Genomic DNA, 21912 nt, shown 5'->3' with positions numbered 1-21912 from the left:
AAATATATTGGCAATTTCCATTATTTTGTGACTTGCTGCTCAGTTCTCTGCATGTGAGTGGTGGCAAAAGCAGGTATGGGACACCCCCACTCCCCGAAATGTTCTGATTCCTGCTGCAAGGGCTGGGGAGATCCAGGCTGACTGTGTATATTCCTCCTGTTGTGAAATGCAGCATGAATGCTGTCTGAGGGGAAAGATTTTACTGGAAGACCAGATAATGCTGTGTAACTGCTGTTGTCAGGGCTGTCAGGACATGCTTGGAATCATGACATTGCTGATTGTTGGCAGTAAATTAAGGTGCAAATGGGCCCCAAACTTACTGTGCCCACAGAGTTGTTTGTATTTCTGCCAGTTGGTTGGGTCCTGTTCTTAATTGAGTAAAATTCTCAATAAATCTACAATCAGAAAGAAAAAGGATGTTTTTAAAATTCTGCTTTAAAAGCCTTAGCTGTCTTTCGGTGGCTTTCCTAGATGTCTTGGGCCAGAAAGACACCTACTTTTCTGGAATGGTCAAATGCTGATTACACACCCATTAGGCTTATTAAATTACGTGTCATCCTCTCTTAGACTTGATGTGAAAATAGTATTAACATTTGATGTGCAGACTGGTAGATATTTTCTTTAAAATTTTCTGCGCTGGTAGGGCTGGCGTTTCTGTACAGCAGCATTTAAATGGCATTTATTTTATTAGGAATTTCCACGGTGTTTTGTTGAGGTTGCATCTGCATGTTGATGGGGTTTTTTTTATGGTATGATTATTCTCGTGCCTGTGGCTATTTTAGATTTTGATGGCATCAAAACATATCTTGCAAGACAAAGATAACAAGGAGGTCTGGTCGAGCAGGTGGGTGGAAGCCTCGCTGCCGTGGGCTCCTGGAAGCAAGGTGGCTGCAGCAGCAGAGGGCACTCTCCCCTGGCCTAAGGACCCGGCTCCAGGGCTGCCCCACTCTCTTTTAGAGGTTCCTGTCCTCCATGTGCACAAAACACAGCTTGCACTCATCTCTCACCTTGACTTTAACCCGAGGCGGATGCTCATGTGCGTGTTGCAGCAGCAGAGCTGTTTCCATCCTCCAGTGCACCCACAGGCCTTGAGTACCCAAGTGTCCCCAGAAGTGGGGAGCCCAGTGGTGCCTGCTCGTGCAGACCCAGCCGTGGCATCCCTGTATGTCACTCTGCTTTTTTTATCTGTCCCCACACTGGGCCTTTAGGACCTGCAGGACTCCCCAGAGGGGTGGTGTGGCTGTGGCACCCAGAGCCAATGCCAAGAGGCATCCCTGCAATCAGCCCACCCAAGTTCCCCCACTGATTTCATGTTGACACAGCCATCTTCACTTCCCTGGGGAAATGGTGCCAGGTTATTTTTGTGAAGTGTTAAGCAGCTGCTGCACCTCTCTTAGGGTCTCTGGGAGGCTGTGAGTGACTCTGGTGTACTGTTTGTGAAAAACTTATCTGTAAAGCCCTTTGGGATGGAATCCTTGCTGTGTGGTTACTGGCTGGATAAAGAGAGACTTAATCCTCTGAAAAAATAGGGAGTAAATACATAGAATAATCTCGCAGCTTCTTGTATCAGCCAAGCTTGGTTTATCTTGGAAAGAACCTAATATCCTCTGAAAAACTTTGCTTTTAAAGCAGGGGTTAATGGAGCTAAGCCCCTTCTCAGTCCATATGGGTTTCTGGTTTTTATGTGCTATGGGTTGGGCCCATTTTATTGCTGATTCCTGCGGTGTCTTCATAAAACCCCAAAGATCACATACATTTGGGTTATAATTAGAGGCAGGATTGTTCATAAGCCGTGCTTTTATGATCTGCTGCTGACCACACTGCTGTAAGATGACTTTGCACGTGAAGCCATCAGGTGGATGGTGCACTTGGCCACGAGCAGTGCTCCTCATTTGGTATCTTCCGCCCAGATTTAGCTCTCTAGTGGCAGAACACAAACGCCTTTTCTTTTCTTTTGTTGCTATGCCTTTATCTTTCTGGGATATTACTTGGTATGCTTCGCAGTGAGCTGGTGTCTGTCTATTTCTGCTACACCACCCACCACAGCATCGCAGTATTTTTAACTACGTCTTCTATTCCCTCATCCAACGAGCAAAACTGAGAACGCTACAGGAAGGAAGATGAGTCTCTCAAAGCGAGCTGGCTCTGAACAGAGGAACCGAAACCCACCGATGGATAGAAAGCAAAGCTCAGGATGAACATCGAGCACTTGGGTGCCATGGGGCATGGAGAGCCTCTCACCTGCTGATCCCCAAAGCAGCAGCAGCAGCATTAGAAGATGTCCTCTGGGAGCAGGTGATCCCTTGTGTTTTTGGGCAGACAAAGGCATTGAGTTTATGGTACCTATAAGCATTTCATGGCCGAGTTTAGCTGTGCAATAGGATCAACACACAGGAATTCTGATGTTTAAGCTGATTTTGCTGCTGCCAAGCAAAACAAAAAACCCAAAAAACCTGAATAGGCCAAATAAGTGATGAATTTTGGTTTTAACATGATTCTGCAAAAAATTAATTCTGATGGCAGGAGCCCATCAAATGCCTGCTCCGATATGAGTGCAGCATTCTCCTCTCTCTGGTGACCAACAAAAGGACACAAGGAAATGGAATCAAGCTGCATCAGAGGAAGTTCATATTAGACTTTAGGAAAAGATTCTTCACTGAGAGGGTGGTAGATCACTGGAACAGTTCCCCAGAGAAGTGGTCACAGCACCAAACCTGTCAGAGTTCAAGGGGTGCCTGGACAATGCTCTTAGTCATATGGTTTAGTTTTCAGTAGCCCTGTGAGGAGCAGGAAATTGGACTCGGTGATACTTATGGTTCCCTTCTAACATGAGATATTTTATGATTCTGTAATTTCACTGATGACAGTTTAGGTATCTCCAGGGTACCTGGCATGTTTATTAAAGAACTGTATAAAGGACAAGCATGATCATTTTGTAAAGACGGATATTACAGTAAAAGACACCTGACTTTTCCTTTCCCCTTCCCCAACAACCAGTAAGATGATTTATCAAAGGGACAAAAGGCTGGTGCTACAAAGGGATGCAGGCCTGTCTCCAGAAGCTTTTCCTGCTGAAAATTCCTAAGAAGGAGGCCTTTTAAATAATCCTAATTTTCCGAAGTGACACTGCAGTTTGAATAGCCAAGCAGCTTTAGGAAGCTGTAGGTGAGGTGACAGCCAGCATGGCTTCACTAAGGGTGAATCATCCCTGACAAATATGGAAGCCTTCTGCAATGAGGTTACAGTATTGGTGGATAAGGGAAGAGCAGCTGTCATCATCTGCCTGGATTTGTGCCAGATGTTTGACACTGTCCTGCACAACACCCTTGACTCTAAACTGGAGGGGCATGGGTCTGACAGATGGACAACTCGAGGGATGAGAAATTGGCTGGATACTCACACTCAAAGAGCTGTGGTCAACAGCTTGATGTGAGAGTGGACACCAGTGCTGAGTGATGTGTGGCACTCTTAGGGGCTGACGTTGGAACTGGCATTGTTCACACATTTGTTGGCAACATGGACAGTGGGATTGAGCTCACCCTCAGCAGGTTTGCCAAAGACACCAAGCTGTGTGGTACAGTCAGCACACTGGAGGGAAGGGACCTTGACAGACTTGAGAGGTGGGTCCATGTGAACCTCACCAAGGTCAGCAAGGCCAAATGCAAGGTCCTGCACCTGGTTCAGGGCAATCCCAAGAAGAGCGTGGAAGGGAGGTTGGAACTAGATGATCTTTCAGGTCCCTTCCAACTGAAGTCATTCTATGACTCTGTGATAATAGAAAAGGATTGCTGTTCCTTGCTGCGAGAAATATGATCATATTGATGAGTAAGAAGCATCAGGAGAGTTGCCAAAAGACTATTTCAAGTTGCTACAGGAGTGTAACTTCTGTGTAGAGGTGTAATGAGATTGCAGCACTACAGAGAAGTGGATCAAATTGTTGTTCCAAGTTGGTGACTCTGACCTTCCAGGTTAGATGGAGCAACTAGTGGAAAACACGCCAAATGGTGTAGTTAACCTTTTCTGACAAGAGGGGAAAAGAACTGAGGAATAATTGTTTCTGAGTTCAAAAGGTGTTAAAATGAAAGGGAGGAAACTGGTTTAAAAAGGAGAAAATTCAAGGATGGCATCTTGGCAGACCACAATTAGTTGCAGGATCTTCTGACCTGCATAGCTGAACTTTCCAATTGTATATTGTTCAAAATATCCTGTAGGTGCTTAATAAATAACCACAAATATGTGAACCTGGGAGCTGCAGGCTGGCCAAGTCTCTGCTTGCTCAATGCTTTCTCTGCAATAGGTTGTCCACCAGTGAAGTAGCTGTTATGTTCCTCCCTTTTCCGTATGATGCATCCCGTCAGAGAAAATGCACAAGCCTGGGGGGGCAAATTATGGTCCCAATAAGATCTATAATGCCCTTTGCATAATCCTTCACCCTTAGCTTTGTGACTGAGAGACTAAATTTTATATATTTTTTTCCAAAACAAACTTGCTCTAAATAAATAAATTTAAAAAAAAAAAAAAAATAGGAGGAAAAGGTTTTGCAATTTCTTTTGATGAAGGTGATTGCCTCAAATCTGCTCTTTGATATTGGAAATTGATTTTCGATCCTTGGGTTTTGGACAGTTGTTATTTATCCACACGAGGCGTACACCCTGAGGAAATGTTGCTTCCTTAAACAGCAGATTGAATCAAATGTTTTTGCTGACATATTTTTCCCTGTGACAACTGACACTGCAGTTGCCACATATTTCAGTGATTTAGCACAGAGAAATTTGAAGAGAAGGAGAGAAATGCTTCTAAGAAAGTAATGTGAGAATGCTGTTGCTGGAAATGAAGATAAGCACATACTATTCTCATAGTGGTGATGTTGAAATATTTCTACTGAACAGGAAAATAGATAGAGACTCTTTGTTAGAGGTGGTGGAGTCAGGTTTGGCCAGATTTTAAAGGGGGAAAATTCTGATGCTTGGGCATATAATCTTATCCCAAATATAAACATGAAAGGAGATTTATCCCAGGATATTCACTGGATCGGAGGAGTTCCACTGTCTGTGTTAGGAGGCAATTTCCGGTCACAGTTAAATCAGTGTAAATTGTCTGGTGTGTGTATTTAGTGCCTAAAACAGGGGGCTGTCTGTGGAAGAGCATTCCCTTCTTTTCCCCTGTTGAACTGTAAACTCCACAGAGCACCAGTCTCACTGGTGCCAAAGGCTTGGCTCAGCTACCTGAGATCCACAGTGTAATTCATTTCCAAGCCCAAGGAATTTCCTCGCTGTTCCCTTTGCCTTCTAGGCATGATAACCTGTTTTTGCATTTTTATCTTGTCTCTCTCATCTTCAAAACATGTTTATACCTTTCTCTCTTTTTTTAAACCCTCTTTCTCATCTCTAAAACATGTTTAGCCCCCCATCCTTTTTTGAACCAACCTTGTGGTAATATTTACAAGCAAGAAGTGTCTCCTGTTGTTTAATAAGGACCCAGACACAATTTTCAGGGCTGAAGGTAGTTATCAAGACACATGGAAATTGATGTCAATCTTTAAAATGAAAACAAACACGAGTACAGATGGTTTCTTTAAATAACAGCATTTATGATAATTTTTAAATCCACCTATGGGCATCCATTAGAGCAAACCCTTCTCAGTCCTGTGTTTTCTAAGTATGAAGTCTGTAAAGATTTGAAGCATTTCAGCTGACCTTTCATGGAAAACAGCTGCTGCCCACTGCTTCCTACCTGCAGTGCCTGCTTCATAGGGGTGGATGCTTAGTTTCAGTATCTTGGTGTCTCCCAGAGATGCTCATTATGTCTGTCCCTGTCCATATTTCCAGCTACAGGACAGCGTGGATATCCAAATTCCCTCTTGCCTTTTCTTGTGCAACAAGGCCAAAAGGATAAAATTGCTGGCCTTGCTATTTCTGCTATTCATAAGGTAGATACAGGATATGGGGGCTTCTTCCCATGATCCATTTTAATCTTTGTAGTGTAAAGCCTCAGACTAACTTCCCATTAAATTTGTCCATAGGAGGGAAGGAGATGGGGAAAAAAAATACAGGCTGAAAGGAAATAAAGGAGAAAAAAGACAGGTAGAAATTTAGGGAAAGAGATGACTGAAACTTTTTTGTCAGACCGAAGGAGTGTTTTATATCAAAAAGCTTGTTCTTTCTTCTGACTGTAAAAATCGTTATAATAAAAGAAGTATTCCTGCCAGCTTTGCTCCACAGATTGTCTTTGCTTCATGAGACAGCACTTTTTAATGCCATTTCTGTAGTTAACACTGTTCTGCCCAGCCATCACAGCTTAGCCGCTGTTTGGCAAGGGGCTGTTTCTTATGAAGTGACATTAAAATGGAAGTAACAGATAAGACTCTTTTTGACATGCATTGCAAATTATTTGAGATCAAAGTCACATTCTTGTTTTAATTGGGGAATGGAAATCTGAAAAACACATTTCAAAAATGAAGAAAAATTCATTTTACATGGATCAGATTTTCACAGGGGCATGTATCAGCTCTGATTATTCCAGGGAGGAAGACCAGCTGGATGCTATTTATGTAGAAAATTGGCTTTTGTCTTTACAGGCTCACATAGATGTGGAGTATTTGAATTATTTGAAAGTTTCTGTTTGTTTTTCAGTGATGAAGAGTGTGGAAAATGTGATTGTAAGCTTGTCTGTGTGTACTGCCGAAGGGGGGGAGCAGGCATTTTGGCCCTGACACTGTTCTGTATGGTGCAACTGGACTGGTCCTGTTAGGGTACCGGGACAATTTTGTTGCAAGAGGAATGGCAAAGGATTTAGGAGTCCTAGATCCTCGTAATATAAAGGATGGGGGAAGACCTACCACCAGTTTTAGAAAAGGATCAATCTCAAAGCTTGAGGATGACACTGCAAAGATTGTACTGGATTGTTAGGCAAGATTATTAGTACTAATAAGAGATAATGCACTCATGTCAGTAGCTCCCCCATGGTAATTTTTAACTACTCTGTATAAGCAATGGTATTTTCAAATATCACTCAGACAGCACAAGCTCATTAAACAAAGATAGGCATTTATTTAAACTATTTATAAAGTGCAGTGTGAAAAGGAGAAGAAAGAAAATGTGTTATTAAAGAAGAAGGTGAAAATTAAGTAGCCACAGGGTATAGCCCATGTAAGGTATCTCGGTAATTTGACATTAAAATGATGTCTGATTTATTGCAGAAAATCCTGACGTCGCTGACCAAGATGTAACAATACCCTAGTTTTGAAGGTCGAAGTAAGGGAAAAATCAATCCTGAAATACGTGATTTCCTACCATCAAGACTTAGGAAGTGGAGGGGTTTGTTCAGAGGGGACACAGTGCCCTTGGCATCACCTCAGCTCCCACTGCAGTTCCACTCCTTTCAGATACGATTTTCTCTCCCCAGAAAGGGTCACATCTGTGCCTGCAAGTGCACAAGCATTGGGCGTGGGTTTGAGCTCAGTCCCTGCAGCTTCCCACGTTCCTTCTGAGCTCCAGCCACACTTGAGTGCTCTGGGTCTGCATCAGGATAACCTCCAGTGCCAGATCCTGGGGAATTCATCTGGCTGCTCTTGTGTGTGTGGGTGAGGGGATAGCAAGGGGTCAGACACGGACTGGTTTTCCCTGTAGATGCAGAATTTGGCTCTTGAAGTCTGGAATGTGTTTTCCTTTGCTTTTTTGCCTTTTTCTGTCTGAAGTATCTGAGGTTGGTCTGTCTGGCCTGGCGACGCCGAGGATGAGAGCCTCAGCTCTGCCTTGGTGTCACACACAGGGTTTGGCACCTTTGGGGTCCCACCAAACTCTGAGAGATTGCTATGATCTTACTTCTTGGGGCTTTACTCCACCACCTTCCCCAGTATGTGTTGTGAGCCAAGTACAGCACTCATCTGGCCACACTTCACCGAATTAAAGTTTGTGGTGCTTTCTCAGAATTTCTGAGGTTTTCAAATCTTTCTAGTCAGATTGCATGCTTGTAAATTATATGTGTTTAAAGTAAAATAACTAATCTATAAACTCTGCTGCATCTTTTAATTGTTTTTCTGTACTCCAAAAGGATGTTACCAAGCCTTTTGGTGGGTACCATGAATAGGAAGTTGAATTTCAAGAATGACTTTTGAGATATATATCCTGATTTATATGGAGTCCATCTGGGAGAGGAGCTGTTGAGAAAATCCAATGCAAAGGAAGCAAAACCACACCAACATGTTGCTACGTAGGAAAAATGCACTGAACTGCAGATTTGCACTTGTGGTTTAAGGTGATGATGAGCAGAAAGCATATTTCCAGGGCTTTCTTTGTGAGCAGCTTACTTAAACCCAGAGTCCTTCAGATGTCTGAGCTCAGTCATGGAAGCATTAAGAAAAAGAGTCAGAAACTTGACTAAGACTGCTCACTGAAACCTTTATTAAACTTTAAAGAAGGCAATGAAGCAAGGATTAGATGTAGCTGGGTGTGGAAAATAGCTGTGGAGACAGGTGTTGCTTGTCAGTTTGAGTTTTACTTTGATGTTCAAGCAAGCTGAGGGACGCAGGGACAGAGCTGGTGGGCAAGCAGGGCAGTGCAGGTGCACGGAGTTAGCTGGAATTGCACTTCTCACTGCAGTCCCCAGAAATGGGCATCACAGGAAGCCATCCATCCAGGAACTTGGGCTGGAGGAGTCATCTGGGTTTCCTTAGTTGGTGTCCAGCGCTCAGACTCTAGTCTGAAATCCAAAATCATTGTAAATTCAAGGGGGATCAAATCTGACAGTGGCAGTGGTGCCATAGTGCTGAGGATTTGTCTTTCATGCTGGGATTTAGTGCAGATGCTGCCAGACATGATACCTCTGTGCTCATGGACATGGGGGGCTGTCCCCATGTTATTAAAGTTATTAAAGGCAGAGAAGTTGAGGCACAGAGTGTCCTAAATCCTGGGAGTGGCACGGATGAGTGAGATCCAAGCCCTGCTGTGTGTGTCTCCCTTGTCCAAGGATGTCTTCCCTGAGACATGACTGTATGTGTGTAAATGTACATAAACATACTTTGATATTTTTGTTTGTGTGTTTTTACATTGTTCTGTAAATGAAAGTTTGTATTACGTGAGCACTTTCCTTGAACTTTCCTGGCTGGGCTTGTGAGAATAGAGGATGGACGCAATGATACTTTGTTTTGATTTCTATCCCAAGTTGCTGTGTACAGTGATTCAAGTGTGGCTTCTACATAGGACTTTATTTATATCTGTCCATTAGATTTGGGAAAAGGCTGCAATTCAAATCTATTTGTCTGCTACATTTAGTGACAGAATGTGTGGGCTTTTATATATATAGAGATCTATTTATATACAGACATATTTAGGCAGAAAACAAAGAATGGGTTTTTTCATTAGTACATGATTTTAACAGGAAAAGGGAATTCAGTGATAAACCTGCAAAATGTTAGATCAGAAGATACAAATCCCAGAGAAACAGACATGGGAATATGACTGAGGACTGTTCAAAGAAAAGCACATGAAAATTAATATCAGCTGCTTTAAAGGTATATATCAAAAAAAAAAAAAAGTTGTCTTTGTAATGGTAGTCATAACAGTGTTCATACAATAGTTAATAGTATCACTGTTTTGATGAGGAGCACAGAAATCCCAGAACACTTTAGAGATGTTCATCAAGTAACTCAGCATTCTGGCAGAGTTGTTAAAATTATCCCTACTTTGCTGTTAGTAGGAAAAGTAAGGTTAAATAAAATGCCAGAGGTCAGATTCCAGATTAGATGTAGTGCTGGGAATAGGGAACAGGCTCAGACTCTTTCAACCCATGGAATTCAAATATTTGAAATGGAAAGACCTAGCCAAGTTGGGAATTCACATTTGAGACCACTCTTTAGAAAGCTGGTTGTATTCTACTTTTGTCTTTTTTCTGCAGTGGAAATTAATCCCACTTTCAGCCATGAGAAGATTAGTAGTGCTGTGGATGCGGTTGTGCAGATGTCTGGGATGAGCTTCATTTCTCCTAACTCTGAATGTCTGCATCCATCCTGGTCCCTGTAGGCTCCTTGTGTAATCAATGGAGAGAAAAAACTGCTGCTAGCGTGATTCATCTGACCTGTTTTAGCCACCTACTTTAGGAGTAGATGAAGCATGCTCTAGAAACACTTTTATTTCTTCTGATTTTAAGGGAGTCCAAATGAAGAAGTGAAACTTAGAGGTTGTCTGGACTGCACAAGGTAAAGCAGAACCCAGAAGAGTGTAAGCTGCTCTAATATTTTGTCTGGCTCAAACTGCGGCTTACAGGAGTTTATATTTTTTATACTTGGGTTTTGCATGTGTCACTTTTCATTTTATTTTCTTTATTTCAGCTTCTGGCCCGTGTTTTAATGTCCATTAGATTTAACTACAGTTTTAGAGTACAAACATTTGAATGACCCAGGTACTGTCTCATTGACTTGGGTGAGACCACAGCTTTGAATTCAGTTTTTTGCTTGAATGCATCTCTTTATTGCAGGAAATGGAGCAAATAAACTCTCTTGTAAAATGTGATGTTAGTCAAGACAGAACTTATCTTCTGATGGGGGTACAAGCACCTCTTCCAACAAGATCCAACAAGATCTGGGCTCTGATAGGGAGTATTTTAGGGGTTCTGTTCATTGTTATCCTGATTCTTATCACATCCCCTAGCATGTTCTTTTTCTTTCAGTTTACTTTAAATTCTCTTTGAAATATGTTTGGAATGCAGTGCTTACACAGCCATCTGAAGACCACGTCTACAGGGGTACCCAAAGCACTACTGCTTCAGTATTCCTAGGTTAATGTGTACCTGTGTATGCATACAGGCTGTTCACAAAATCCCCCTCTCTGTGCTAAATTGTATTACGTGCCTTGTGATTTTGTTATGCTTTGGCTCGATTATGCATATGTAATAGCACCCAAACCACTGAAATTCTGTGCTGTCATGAAGTTTTCCAAGGGAAAGATGTATTTAAAAGTCCAAGGAGCTACCCGTTCCTGATAGTGAAACCCATCCAGATGAGGAAAACTGAGACTAGCTTCCTTCATGTTCTACCTATCTGCCCTTTGGAATGATGGAGAAGTTGTGGAGAGAATTGCAGGGGATTTCAAAAGGTTCCTGGTGTATTAAACGCCTGAAACACGAAAGGGGACATGTCAAAGTGTATCTGAGCTTCTCCTGGCCTGTTACTTACAATGACAATGTGTAACTTTTGTCATCTTATTTGGGTGTTACTATCTTTATGCTTTGAATCAATTAGTTAATGAAACTGGGATAGCTGACATTTGCCTGAAACCACTTGTTTTTATGAAGTGCTTTGTTTTAAATGTCATCCTAGACCAGCATGGTTTCACTGGTGCAGTAGTTGCAAACACTAAAAAGGAAATTCCCTTCAAGAAATAATCCCTGTGCTCCTGTTTACACGATCTTGTCAAACTGTTGTGCATTTTGTAGAGTAGCTGGGGATGTTCTTTATGAAGCACTGCTTTATTCCTGCACTAGATCTGGCTTATAATTCGTTGACCATTGAAATAGCAAGGAATAAGGATGGGCCTTAAACATGGTTCATGCTTTCTGAAAACTTGGGAAGATGGGCCCATTGCATCCAATCTACATTTCAAATTCTTTGTCACAAGGATAACTGATAACTTTTTGTTTTAAAGGCTGAGCTCTGGGACAAGAAATCCCATATCCCTTCTTACACCTGACTAAGCTTTTGCATCTCACTACTCTGTGAGATACTGCTGTGCACTGAAAAGTGCACACGAATATCCTGAGCCAATAGTTATTCCAACCAAGCCTATGTTGAACTAAGGGCTAGAATTACCTACATGTCCCAGGAGCTGATCTCTTCTTCCCTGGTATTGCCAGCTACAGAGTGACTGAACCTGTGTGTTTCCTGGGGCATGCTTCCAAATGTCTTAGCAAATATTAAACAGATGAATATGTAAATGATGTTAAACCTTCCTGTGCTCACATCTTTATTGCAATTATAAGGTGGCAGTTGCTGTCCCTTTAGTAAGAGAGGTTTGAGTTTTAGGTTTTTGTTTAATTTGGAAGTGAATTGATAATTCCCTTCTTGCCAACTGTGGCACATGAGACAATGAACTTCACAGTGAAATCTGACTATAATTAAACACATAATCTGTTTTGCTTAGTTTTAAAGAAGGCAGTTGTTTGAAGCAGCTGGTGAAGTACACAGATGTTCTGGTTGAGGGCAATCCAATATTGAAATGGCATAATGTGGCAACAAACTCACATTTTAAAATGAATGGCTGACAAAAGAAATATTTAGTTAAGCACCGTACCCTTAATTATAGTGGCAGATATTTTTCATCTGGAAGCATGTGTTCAAAAGGTGCTGAACAACCGAGCCCTCTTTCTGGCAGAAAATGCTGTGTTGCAGTTCCTTAAGACAGAAAAGATGCATTCACTGGCTTGCTGGACTCAGTTCCACTCTGTGAGTTTGCTGCCTGAGTCTGCAAGTGAAATAACAGTGACTGTGCACGGAGGCTTCATTCATCTACAGACATAAGTGTTGTGAAGTCATATAAGACAAGAAAGCCAAGGGTAACATGCTTGTGTCAGGGTCCTGCTCCTCTACGGGGACCAGCAGAGCTGAATTTTTAAGCTGGGATGGAGACCAGCTGCCTCAGTGAGTTTTCCTTGTGGAGACATCTTTTGATCATAATATTTTACTCATCTTCATGAATGCCTGCCCAGCGAAGCATGGAAGTGTTGGGCTTTCTCTCCCCACTGCATCAGAAGAGGTCAACTTATGCAATTTCCTTGCACTTCATTTCTTTGAATTTGCACAGCTGCCCTCTCAGGACTGCAAAGTCCCTGGCCCTAGGGCCTGCCAGATTTGGAAGTTTCTAAATGTCAGGTCTAATCTCAGTTTTCATTTTTAAAAATACAAAGTTCCTTGACTTTTTGCTTGCAGAGAAATTCCCAGTCAGTCAAATCTTGGTGCCATTTTATCTCTGGGTATAAGGTGGGAAAGAGAATAAGATGTGACTATTTCATTTTTCTGCGATAAAATAAGGCATGGTGCCTTCAATTACACCAGTTAAATCAGTTAAATAGTAACTTTCCTCATTATCACAAGACCTGTTCCCTAGTGCAGCCTCCTGCATCAGAAGCTCTTCATAGCCCACCCTGGCCATGCGAAGACCTGGGCAGTTCTGTATTGCCTGGTTCCCAAGGTGGGAGCTCCTCACAGAAGACATACAAGAGCCTGAGGGAAGAGGGGGGACCAGAGTTGTTGAATGTATGGGAGTATGGTAAAACAAGAAGTTGTGGGTATTTTCTCATTCCCTCTCCTGGCTGCCCATTTTGACCATTACTGGAATAAAGCTGCAGGAGTCTAGCCAGGAATAGAAGGTAGGTGGGTAAGTGGTGTCAGAAGTTTAGTCTATGACTGCAAGTACGAACCACTCTGCCCTCTTCCATAGCTTCCAAGGCTTCCTCCCATGTGCAGATCATTTAATATCCCTCCCTGAGCTGCTCCAACTGCCAGTTCACCGGTTTTAGCCCCCGGGTTGTAATTTCTGCCTACCTTCCCTGCCCATCAGCTATCTATCATTGACTTAAAGTGTTAGTCAGAGCTTCTGCAGCAGTCAGTGGGGCTGACAGGGATTGCCTGTGTATCAGTAGGCTGTTGTCTGATGCTTCCTGGCATCAGGGGTGGTGCAGAGACTGTGAAGCTCATCTGGGCAGATAGCGCTCGATTAAGCTGAACTTTGTGTCTCTGTTGGCATAATCCCAGTTTGTTAGTGCCGTGATAATTTTGACTGAGTTGCACACACAGAACTTGAAGCCACACTTCTTGTTTGCAAGAGAGGCACAGTGTTTGTCCTTCTGCCATCCTTGTCAGTGAAACAATTTGTCTTTTCTATACCGATGTGCGTCACCCAGTGTTGTTTTGATTAACTGCTTACATTTTCCAGAATTCACCATCACAGGGACCCCCTGTGTCTCAGAGTGTTGTAACCCTGCTGCCTGCTTGCCTGGTCTTGGGGGCACTGATAAGAAGAGCCTTGTTCTAGCAGTGTTGTGTCTTTCCAGCCTTTAGAGGACATGAGGCATGTGTGGCATGTAGGAGCTCTTCTCTGAGCTGGAAGGATGAAGGTAGAAAGTACTGAGCTCAGCAACTTCACCATTTCAGTCCAGAACACGGTCAGATTTATTCTTATTCCCGCCACTGTTATAGAGACCCACAGTCAGGATGGGCTTCAGAAAGATGCTTGTGGGATGTGGTGGATGGATTGGGAGCAGGGCCTGGGAAGACCTATGCTAACACTGGGGTCTCTTGGGCAAAAAGATTCACTGTCTGAAAAATGGGTATTGGTAGACTCCCAGAGTATAGACCTACTAAGGCTGCAACACTCTTCTTTTGGAAACGGCTTCTACTCAGGTGTTTTTCTTTTGAATGACCCCTCCTGGACAAAGTTACATCTGTATTTCCGTATCATACTGTTTTATAATGTGACTTCCCAGCAAAGCCCATTTGTGGCAGGAGGTGAGGATGTATAGGCTTTAACACATTCATTCAGATTTAACTACCTTCTCAGAAAAATATCTAGTATCTTCTCCACTTAAGAGGTTTTCTATTGCTAGACATCCTGAAAATGAATGTGCTGCCTCGGGGCAAGTGCAGTATCTTCTTATTGCTCGTAACATGGTTACTTTAAATCTTCTTTCTTTATTGAGAAAATCATCGTCCTTGCTGAGGATCCCTTGTTGAGGAGCCCTCCATTAGTCTATCAGGGAGGCGGTTAGTAGAGATGGAGATGAGTCATGTGAAGCCTTGTGTCTCTCTTAGTGCATGTTTGCAAACCTAATTTTAGTCAGTCTACTCCATTCCACTCTGCCAAAATTAGATAACATTGTTACAGCTATGCAAGTGTTTAAATCAAAAAGATTCTGCTGAAAAATATAATTGGGAAAAGCCATTTTCTTTAGCTGTATTTAGTGGTATTCAGTCATGGATCACAAAGACATCCATCTTTTATTTCCCTTTTTATTTTCTACAAAGTACCTAAATTTTGGGTTCTAAGGCTGCTCTCAGACACACCAGCTTCAGCAGGCTTTGTGTCACATCCTTAACTGCACGCACATCCAAATGTGTGCCTGACATTGCCTGTGCATCTTCGTGCTTAAAAGCAATTGTTACCACTATAGCGTTCTGCCTGCAAATGCCCTCGTGAGGCACAGCGGCAGTTCAGATAAAGATTTCTTGACTTGCCAGGAAATGTTCTGTTTACTTTTTGAGGTTCCACACTGCATGCATTAGATTTGTATTCAAGCACCTCTTGCCAGTGAATCTTACCCTTTTGCCCTTGGGAAGTAGGGGATCTGACAGAGAGGTGTTTTTATGGTCACAAACTGAAGTCAATGTGGATTGGGACAGGAGCAGAACCTGATATGAAATATCAACAAAACACATCTGAAAAGGAAGAAAGAAACTGATAGCGTTTGCAAATTGACTCTTAAATGCTACATCTGATGCCATTGCAACAGGCTTTTAGCAGCATTTGTTGCTTCTGATTAGATTTGTTAGATGTACTGGATGACAACAGTCTATTTAAACATCCATTCATACTCTTGCTCCAGTGTGTTTTAGAGTCCTGTGGGTATTATATTTGAACTTGTGGGGACATACAAGAAGCCTCTCTTCTTTCTTCCTCGAACTTTTGTTCTGATTTGCCAGCCATGGCACTTTGCTCCTGGGATCTCTTTGGCTTTTTATCTGAAGAGGACCAGACGTGGAATCTCTGGACTTGTGTTACTCTCCAAATGCTTATACTGGAGGAATGAACCTAAGTCACAAAATCTTTGCAAGGTGAGATTTCTTGCTCCTTCCCTCTCCTCCCAACACATCATCTGCCTGCCAGCAGGGGTTATCTCAGAGAGAGGTGTGCTGCCTGTGGAAGATGTGGCTCGCTCCAAACAGAAGCGAGTGAATGCAGTGGTTAAAGAGAAGAACCAAGGCTGGCCTGTCCCCTTGTGTGCAGCCTGCATGGGGAACAAGTGACTCATGCTTTGGGCAGTGTGTTACAGGCTTCTCACAGCTTGGGATCCCACAGTTACAGCTGATGTGTGAGCAGTCATCTAGCATGGCTGGAGCGTGGGGCCATGGAGCAGGAAAAATGCTGGGATGTGGATCTCCAGAAGGAGACTTCTGCACTGGAAAATGTCCTAAAAATGTATCATTTAGCAAGATCTTAATGCCAAAGAGCATCATCTTATCTCACAGTCAGGAGTGAATGTGGGATCTTACCCTCTGGGATAAAAAGGGGTTGGGGAGGGGAGCTTGAAATATCTCCATTTTGGCCTTATTGATCCTTCAGACTTCTCTTTTCCTGTGGGTTTTCCCCTTTCCTTCTGCTGCTGGTGTCCTGCTATGTGCCGAGGGAGGGCAGAGCCCTTGCTCACATTGCACCTGTTTTCTGGGTAAACAGATTCACTGCTGTTGACAGCGGTCCACAAGCTCCTCCGTCTGTTGAAGCTGCATTTAAATAAACAAAGCATATTTTCAGTTGTATGCAATGCTTGGCCATGGTACCAGGGAGCCCTAGCAGGTGTCTTGAAGGCCTCTAGAAATGAGACAACAATCCCCAAGCGGAACATGCAGTGGGCTGTCTGCTTAGCAGCTGGCCAGCCTCCACTGGATTTGACCCAGGACAACCAGATTAACACGCCACCAAAAAACCCCCACTTGTTTTCTTTCTAACCAGCAACGTCCTCTTCTCTTCCATCTCTCAGCAATCTGTCCCCTCATCTTTCCCCAGCTCTCTTTTTCTGATCTTTTCCCTTCTTCCTCCTGCCACAAGGATCATAAGTACAAACACGCCGTTCTCTAGTCTGGAGTAATCCCAGAAGAATTCTGCCTTCTTGCCACTCAGATATTCTGGGAAGCAAATGCTGCCTTTGGTTTTGAAAAAGACTGGTGGAGAATTTGCAAGAGGCAGGTGAAGTCCTCTGGCCCACAGACATAGGAGCTCTGTGCTGGCACCAGTGAATTCTGTAGGAGAAGTGTTGGGATGGCACTGTGGGAGTGAGCCTGTGCTGCTGGATCTTCCAGCATGTGACACTGGGAAGAGCTTGAAAAGCACAAGACCCTGGTGCAGCACATTGTCAGGTCTCATTCCTGGGCTGCATGTGCTGGCTGGGTAGCTGCCTTTGGGTGGTAAAATTCCACCTTCAAGTCCTACTGGAGAACCTGTTAGTTATTCCAGATTGTTATTCCTAGAGGGGATCGAACGATCTTGCACATCCATCAAGTGTATTTCTGCATGAGTCTGCTTAGATGGGAGGGTATCATCTGTCTAGCATTGACTGAGTTATGAAATAAAAAGAAAAATATTTATTTTCAGGACTTATTATGATTGGATTAAAAAAAAAAGGAGCAGACAGTTAAATAAGACAATTAAATAGGAAACAGAAAAGGTAATGGAGTTAATGAGATTAAAAATTGATCTTGAATAGTGTGTATTAAATTTTTTGTATTTATCCTGATGTCTGTTAGTGGGACATTATTAATGACATGTTCAGAAGATGTGACTAAAATGAGGACTTTTTATTTAAAAAGGGATTTGAAATACGAAACAGCAGGAAAAACAGATGTTGGAAAAATTGGAGGCCAAGAAAGTCATTATTAGACTATTTTCTGTCTTCAGTGGATCTGATTGCCTAATCACTATTCTGAGCACTGCTTGGAAAAGGTGGGAGATGTGAGAGATTTCTCCTTGAAGTCTTGCTACAGATGTTGAGATATTTCTATAGTTACATGTCAATGTATGGCTGAGCAGCCTTCAGAGACTGGGAGAAAGTTCTACTTGATTAGAAGCAGCATCAGATGGAAAATCGTGGAGAAAATCAGAAATCAGTTTCTTTGTTAGTTGTGAATTATGGATGAAGGTTTTTCTCTGCTAGTTTTATATCTTTAAAAAAGAATTGTTAAAATCTGCCTTCAATTAAGAATATTTTAGTAAGTTCTCCATGCTGGCTCTTGAACTTAAAAAGAATGTCTACTTACTGAAGAGGTGGAGGTTAGAAAGTAGTTTGTGTTTACGTGTTGAACCACCATAGCCTCTTTCTGCAGAAATATTGATAAGACTGCATTAACTCCTGCTAGTTCTCCTGCATTGGCTGAATAATGTGAATTCAAAATTTGCAGACTGAACAGAATGAACATAAAGTTTTGGGGGTTGTTTTCTCTCCACCTTCATGTCGTAATTATGAATAGAATTATGAATAAAGATGTAACCTGGTAGCATTAATGCTGTGGAGCACACCAAGCTTAAAGTCTGTCAGCTCAGTGTTATGGCAGATGATATTTTATATGTACTTTGTAATATTTTTAAAGTACATTTTTAGATGGAACTTAGGGAATTATGTAACTTATTCTTGTGCGCTATGAATTAAAATTCAGATTTACATTGCTACACTGTAGGGCAAATCAAAACCAGGAAAAAAACAAAAACCCTATGAAATGCAAAATGTATGTCATTCATTTTTGCCTACGTTAATGTAAAAATTAAAAATTCTGAATACAAGTACAGTTAACCCGTGTAATTGCTGATTGAGTTTTAATTCTGAATAATGTATTCTGCTGATCACCTAAGGATGCACCGAGTTTCTTCCAACCAATAAGAGTTTCCTTTGGGAAAACAGCTTAAAAAAGCACAAATGCAAACCAAAATGGCAATAGTGCAGGACACCCTGTTTTAATTAATTTTCCTGATTTACACCATAGTTAATACTTACTGCTTTTACTGCAAGAACAACTTGTGGGCCCACAATGAAGGTGGGCTGGGAAGGAGCCTGGGCAGTGGGCAGGGGGGGTGGTACCCCAGGCTGCAGTACCCACCCCAGCTCCCTGCACCTCTGCATGCCTTCCTCATGAGAGAAGAGAGTTGGCCAGGACAGAGATCTGCAGCACAGACCCAAGGCAGCTTCTGCAGTGGTTGTGAAATCACACTCTGCAGTCCCCCTGTGAAACTGGCCTTTGCTTTTATTAGAAAGATTTTAAAGTATCCCAGATTGGAACACAATGCTTAGTTGCTACATTAATTTGAAATAAAAGTTTTTTTTATAGCCAAAAACGATGGCTTTCATTTGATTCATCTGTAATAGTTCAATTTTTCTGTTTTCTGTACAGAGAAATAAATCACCATTATGTGCTGATTTCTCTTTATGCTTGTTTATTGTGGTGTGATGGTTTGTTCTGCTTTCAAGTGTCATTAATCCCCAAGAAGTAAATCAGAGTTTCTGAATGAGCTTTTCTTTGTCAGGTTTCACTGGGGTTTAATCCTCAGCATCGTTAAAAAGGATTTTCTTTTTATGGAGGAGCCTCATTAGGAATTACAGCATGCAGAGAGTAAAAGTTCAGACATTGTAATTGTCCCCTGCTAGAACTTCTATTTCTCTTTTGCCCTTCTCCTTCTGCCATATGTAGCAGTCTAGGGCTTGGGGTGAGACACAGACATCGTTGTTTGACTGAGAAGGGTGAGCAGAGGAGGAGCTGTGCTGTAACCTGGTCTGGAGCTCCTGTCTGACTCTCGCTCCACCACTCACCCATGCAGTGGCTCTGGATGAGTTTCCCAGCATCACCAGCTGGAAATAACCACATGTAGCATTTAGTCTTGGGTGGTGGAGTCTCATGTCTCTGTGCAATGGAAAATTTAGGCTTTCGGTGCACGAAGGCTTGCTTCAGAGCTGACAGCAAGACAGAAGAGACTCATTAAAGCAAAACAAAACAAAAAACAAAAACAACCCTCAGTAAAGCCACCGTGCCAAGAACTGCCACAAACCACATGTTTCCTCCCATGCTTCTTTACCTGCACATCAGCCAAGAGGCAAATAATTAAAAACATTCCCAAACGTCATCCCTGAGAGGTGTCAACAGTGAGGACTCCTGTTTGATGGATGGTCCTGCATTTAGGAGAGGGGGAAGGATCCTCTTCTCTGTTCCCTTCGCTGTTTCTGGAAAATGTTATCAGAGTGTTGTGGGTCCCAGATTAATTTCAACAATATTGAAAAACTGAGGCTGTGTGTGGCAGAAGTGGTTTTTCACTCTAGCTGGCTCCAAAGGAAAAACTCCAGAAAGCCATCAGGCGCTTGGATAGGTCTCACACCTTGAAAAGTTGCTGGTGGTAAAATTTCTGCTCTGTTGGAAACATGGGATGATCTGGTGGCATTTGAGTCAACGATAAACCCATACGCAGAGGCAGAGGAGTCCACACAGTGAGGACAGCATGCATTAAAAGACTTAAAATTTCACAGGAGGAACTGGATATTTTTGTAGGATTGTGTAAACTGTTTACTTTCTATTTTGTAAAAAAGGATTCATGACCTGTACAACATTTTTTTGCAGTTCAGGGCTAGACTGCAGACCTCACAATGATGCTATGCTGCTGTGTATTTTCTTTCTGGACTTCTTATTTGTGACTTTATATGTAAAATTTCCACTTAAACAAATCTAGCTTGATGAAGCTATCAATCAGCCTTGGTTTGGGAGAGGGGGAGAGTCTTACTGTCGACTGCAGAGTGATTGAGATGCAAGTTCAGACACTGAATTTGGTGTGGATGTGCAAGGTGGATGCAAAATGAATGTATGAGATGGGCAAAAGGATCTCTGAGGAGAAGAGCTGGGTGTAAAAAGGCATAGATGGAGATATCTTTCAACATCCTCTGAAGTGCCTCCGATGCAGGAGGGATGTCTTGCTGGATAGAGTTTGCCATTAGATTTAAAGAATGGTCATTTACTCTTTGATTGAGACCACTACAAAGGATAAAAAATTATACATCTGCTTCATGCTATCCTGAAATGTATCCTCCAGTCTGCAAAAATAAAACAAGAGCGGATGACTTTTTGATAGGTATTGAATATTTTATTACAATATCTACTATCTGCAGAACAACCTTGCTAAAAAACTCCAAAAAATGGAAATGACACTTTATGCATAGGCAAATGATCCCTAGGCAATAACGTGTGCTGAATAACCTTTGTATCTTAGCAAACTGCCAGATCTGCAGTGAAACCTGGTAGCTGAATAATGCATTGGGTTTGGTGCTGCACCTGGCGCTGGACATGGATACAAGATCAGTCTTCCCTGGCAGTGGGACTGTGTGGAGGATGACACTGGAAAAGGTTCAACCACAGCATCTCAATGTACTTGGAGAGCAAATTTTCACTACAAAATGGTGCTCAGGACAAGCTGATTTGGTCTTCTCCAGTCCCTTCATATTTTTTAAAAACAAAGCAGCCTTTCAGGACCATTTGTTAAAGCAGCACTGCTGCTAGGCTTGGAGGAAAAGGCAAACCATCCTCTTATGAGAAGGATTAACACTGCAGCAGTGTCTACCAACACCAACATGAGACAACACAACCTAACTGTCTTATTTTGGGCTTCTGGGTTTTTCTATCACTCCCTGTGTCATCTGAGCTGTTTCAGAACATGTTTTCAGCTGTATCAGCCACAGTGGATATTTTAAAAAATTCTTTCCTATTATGCCATTCTGCTACTGACTGAAAAAAGTGAAAGGGTAAGGCCAGCTTTCAAAGGGATGCATACTGTGTCTGCTCCAACGAAATCAATATGTTAGTCTCCACCTACTCTGGCCTGGGGTTGTTTTGTGAACTACTTATATCAGAAGAACATCATATCATTACAGGCATTTGAAAATTATTCTCTAAAATCAATGTGCTATTTTCTCTTAAGTTTGCATTTAGCAAAATCTTCTCAGCCTGTCCTCACTCTGAAAAAGTTAGTGGCTATTAATTATGAGAGAAATGCATCTGAAATTATTTTCTCCAGTGACACGGATTCATCTGTTCTGTAGCCCACGTAATTCTGTTTTTACCACAGTGACATTCCAGAGGTTACACCCGAGATAAATTTATCTTGATGTATACTATGCTATTTATCC

At 42.3% G+C, this 21912-nt stretch overlaps 1 protein-coding gene across 7 annotated transcripts in view; it reads left to right on the top strand.

The window, feature by feature from the left end:
* EVL (Enah/Vasp-like) overlaps positions 1–21912 on the top strand; it is a 145970-nt gene that overhangs the window by 29655 nt on the left and 94403 nt on the right. Inside the window, exon 1 of one of the 7 annotated variants that reach the window (XM_040067554.2) lies at positions 2264–2295. The exons of the other annotated variants lie outside the window; for them this stretch is intronic. Within the exon in view, the coding sequence (XP_039923488.1) occupies positions 2279–2295 (17 nt within the window). The 5' untranslated portion in view covers positions 2264–2278. Of the gene's footprint in view, positions 1–2263; positions 2296–21912 lie in introns of those variants that run through there. 7 annotated transcript variants of the gene reach the window in all.

This window comes from Hirundo rustica, chromosome 6 (assembly GCF_015227805.2).
Source record: "Hirundo rustica isolate bHirRus1 chromosome 6, bHirRus1.pri.v3, whole genome shotgun sequence".
Taxonomy (NCBI): domain Eukaryota; kingdom Metazoa; phylum Chordata; class Aves; order Passeriformes; family Hirundinidae; genus Hirundo; species Hirundo rustica.
Note: the sequence above shows the minus strand (reverse complement) of the source record. Positions and strands in the feature narration are given on the sequence as shown.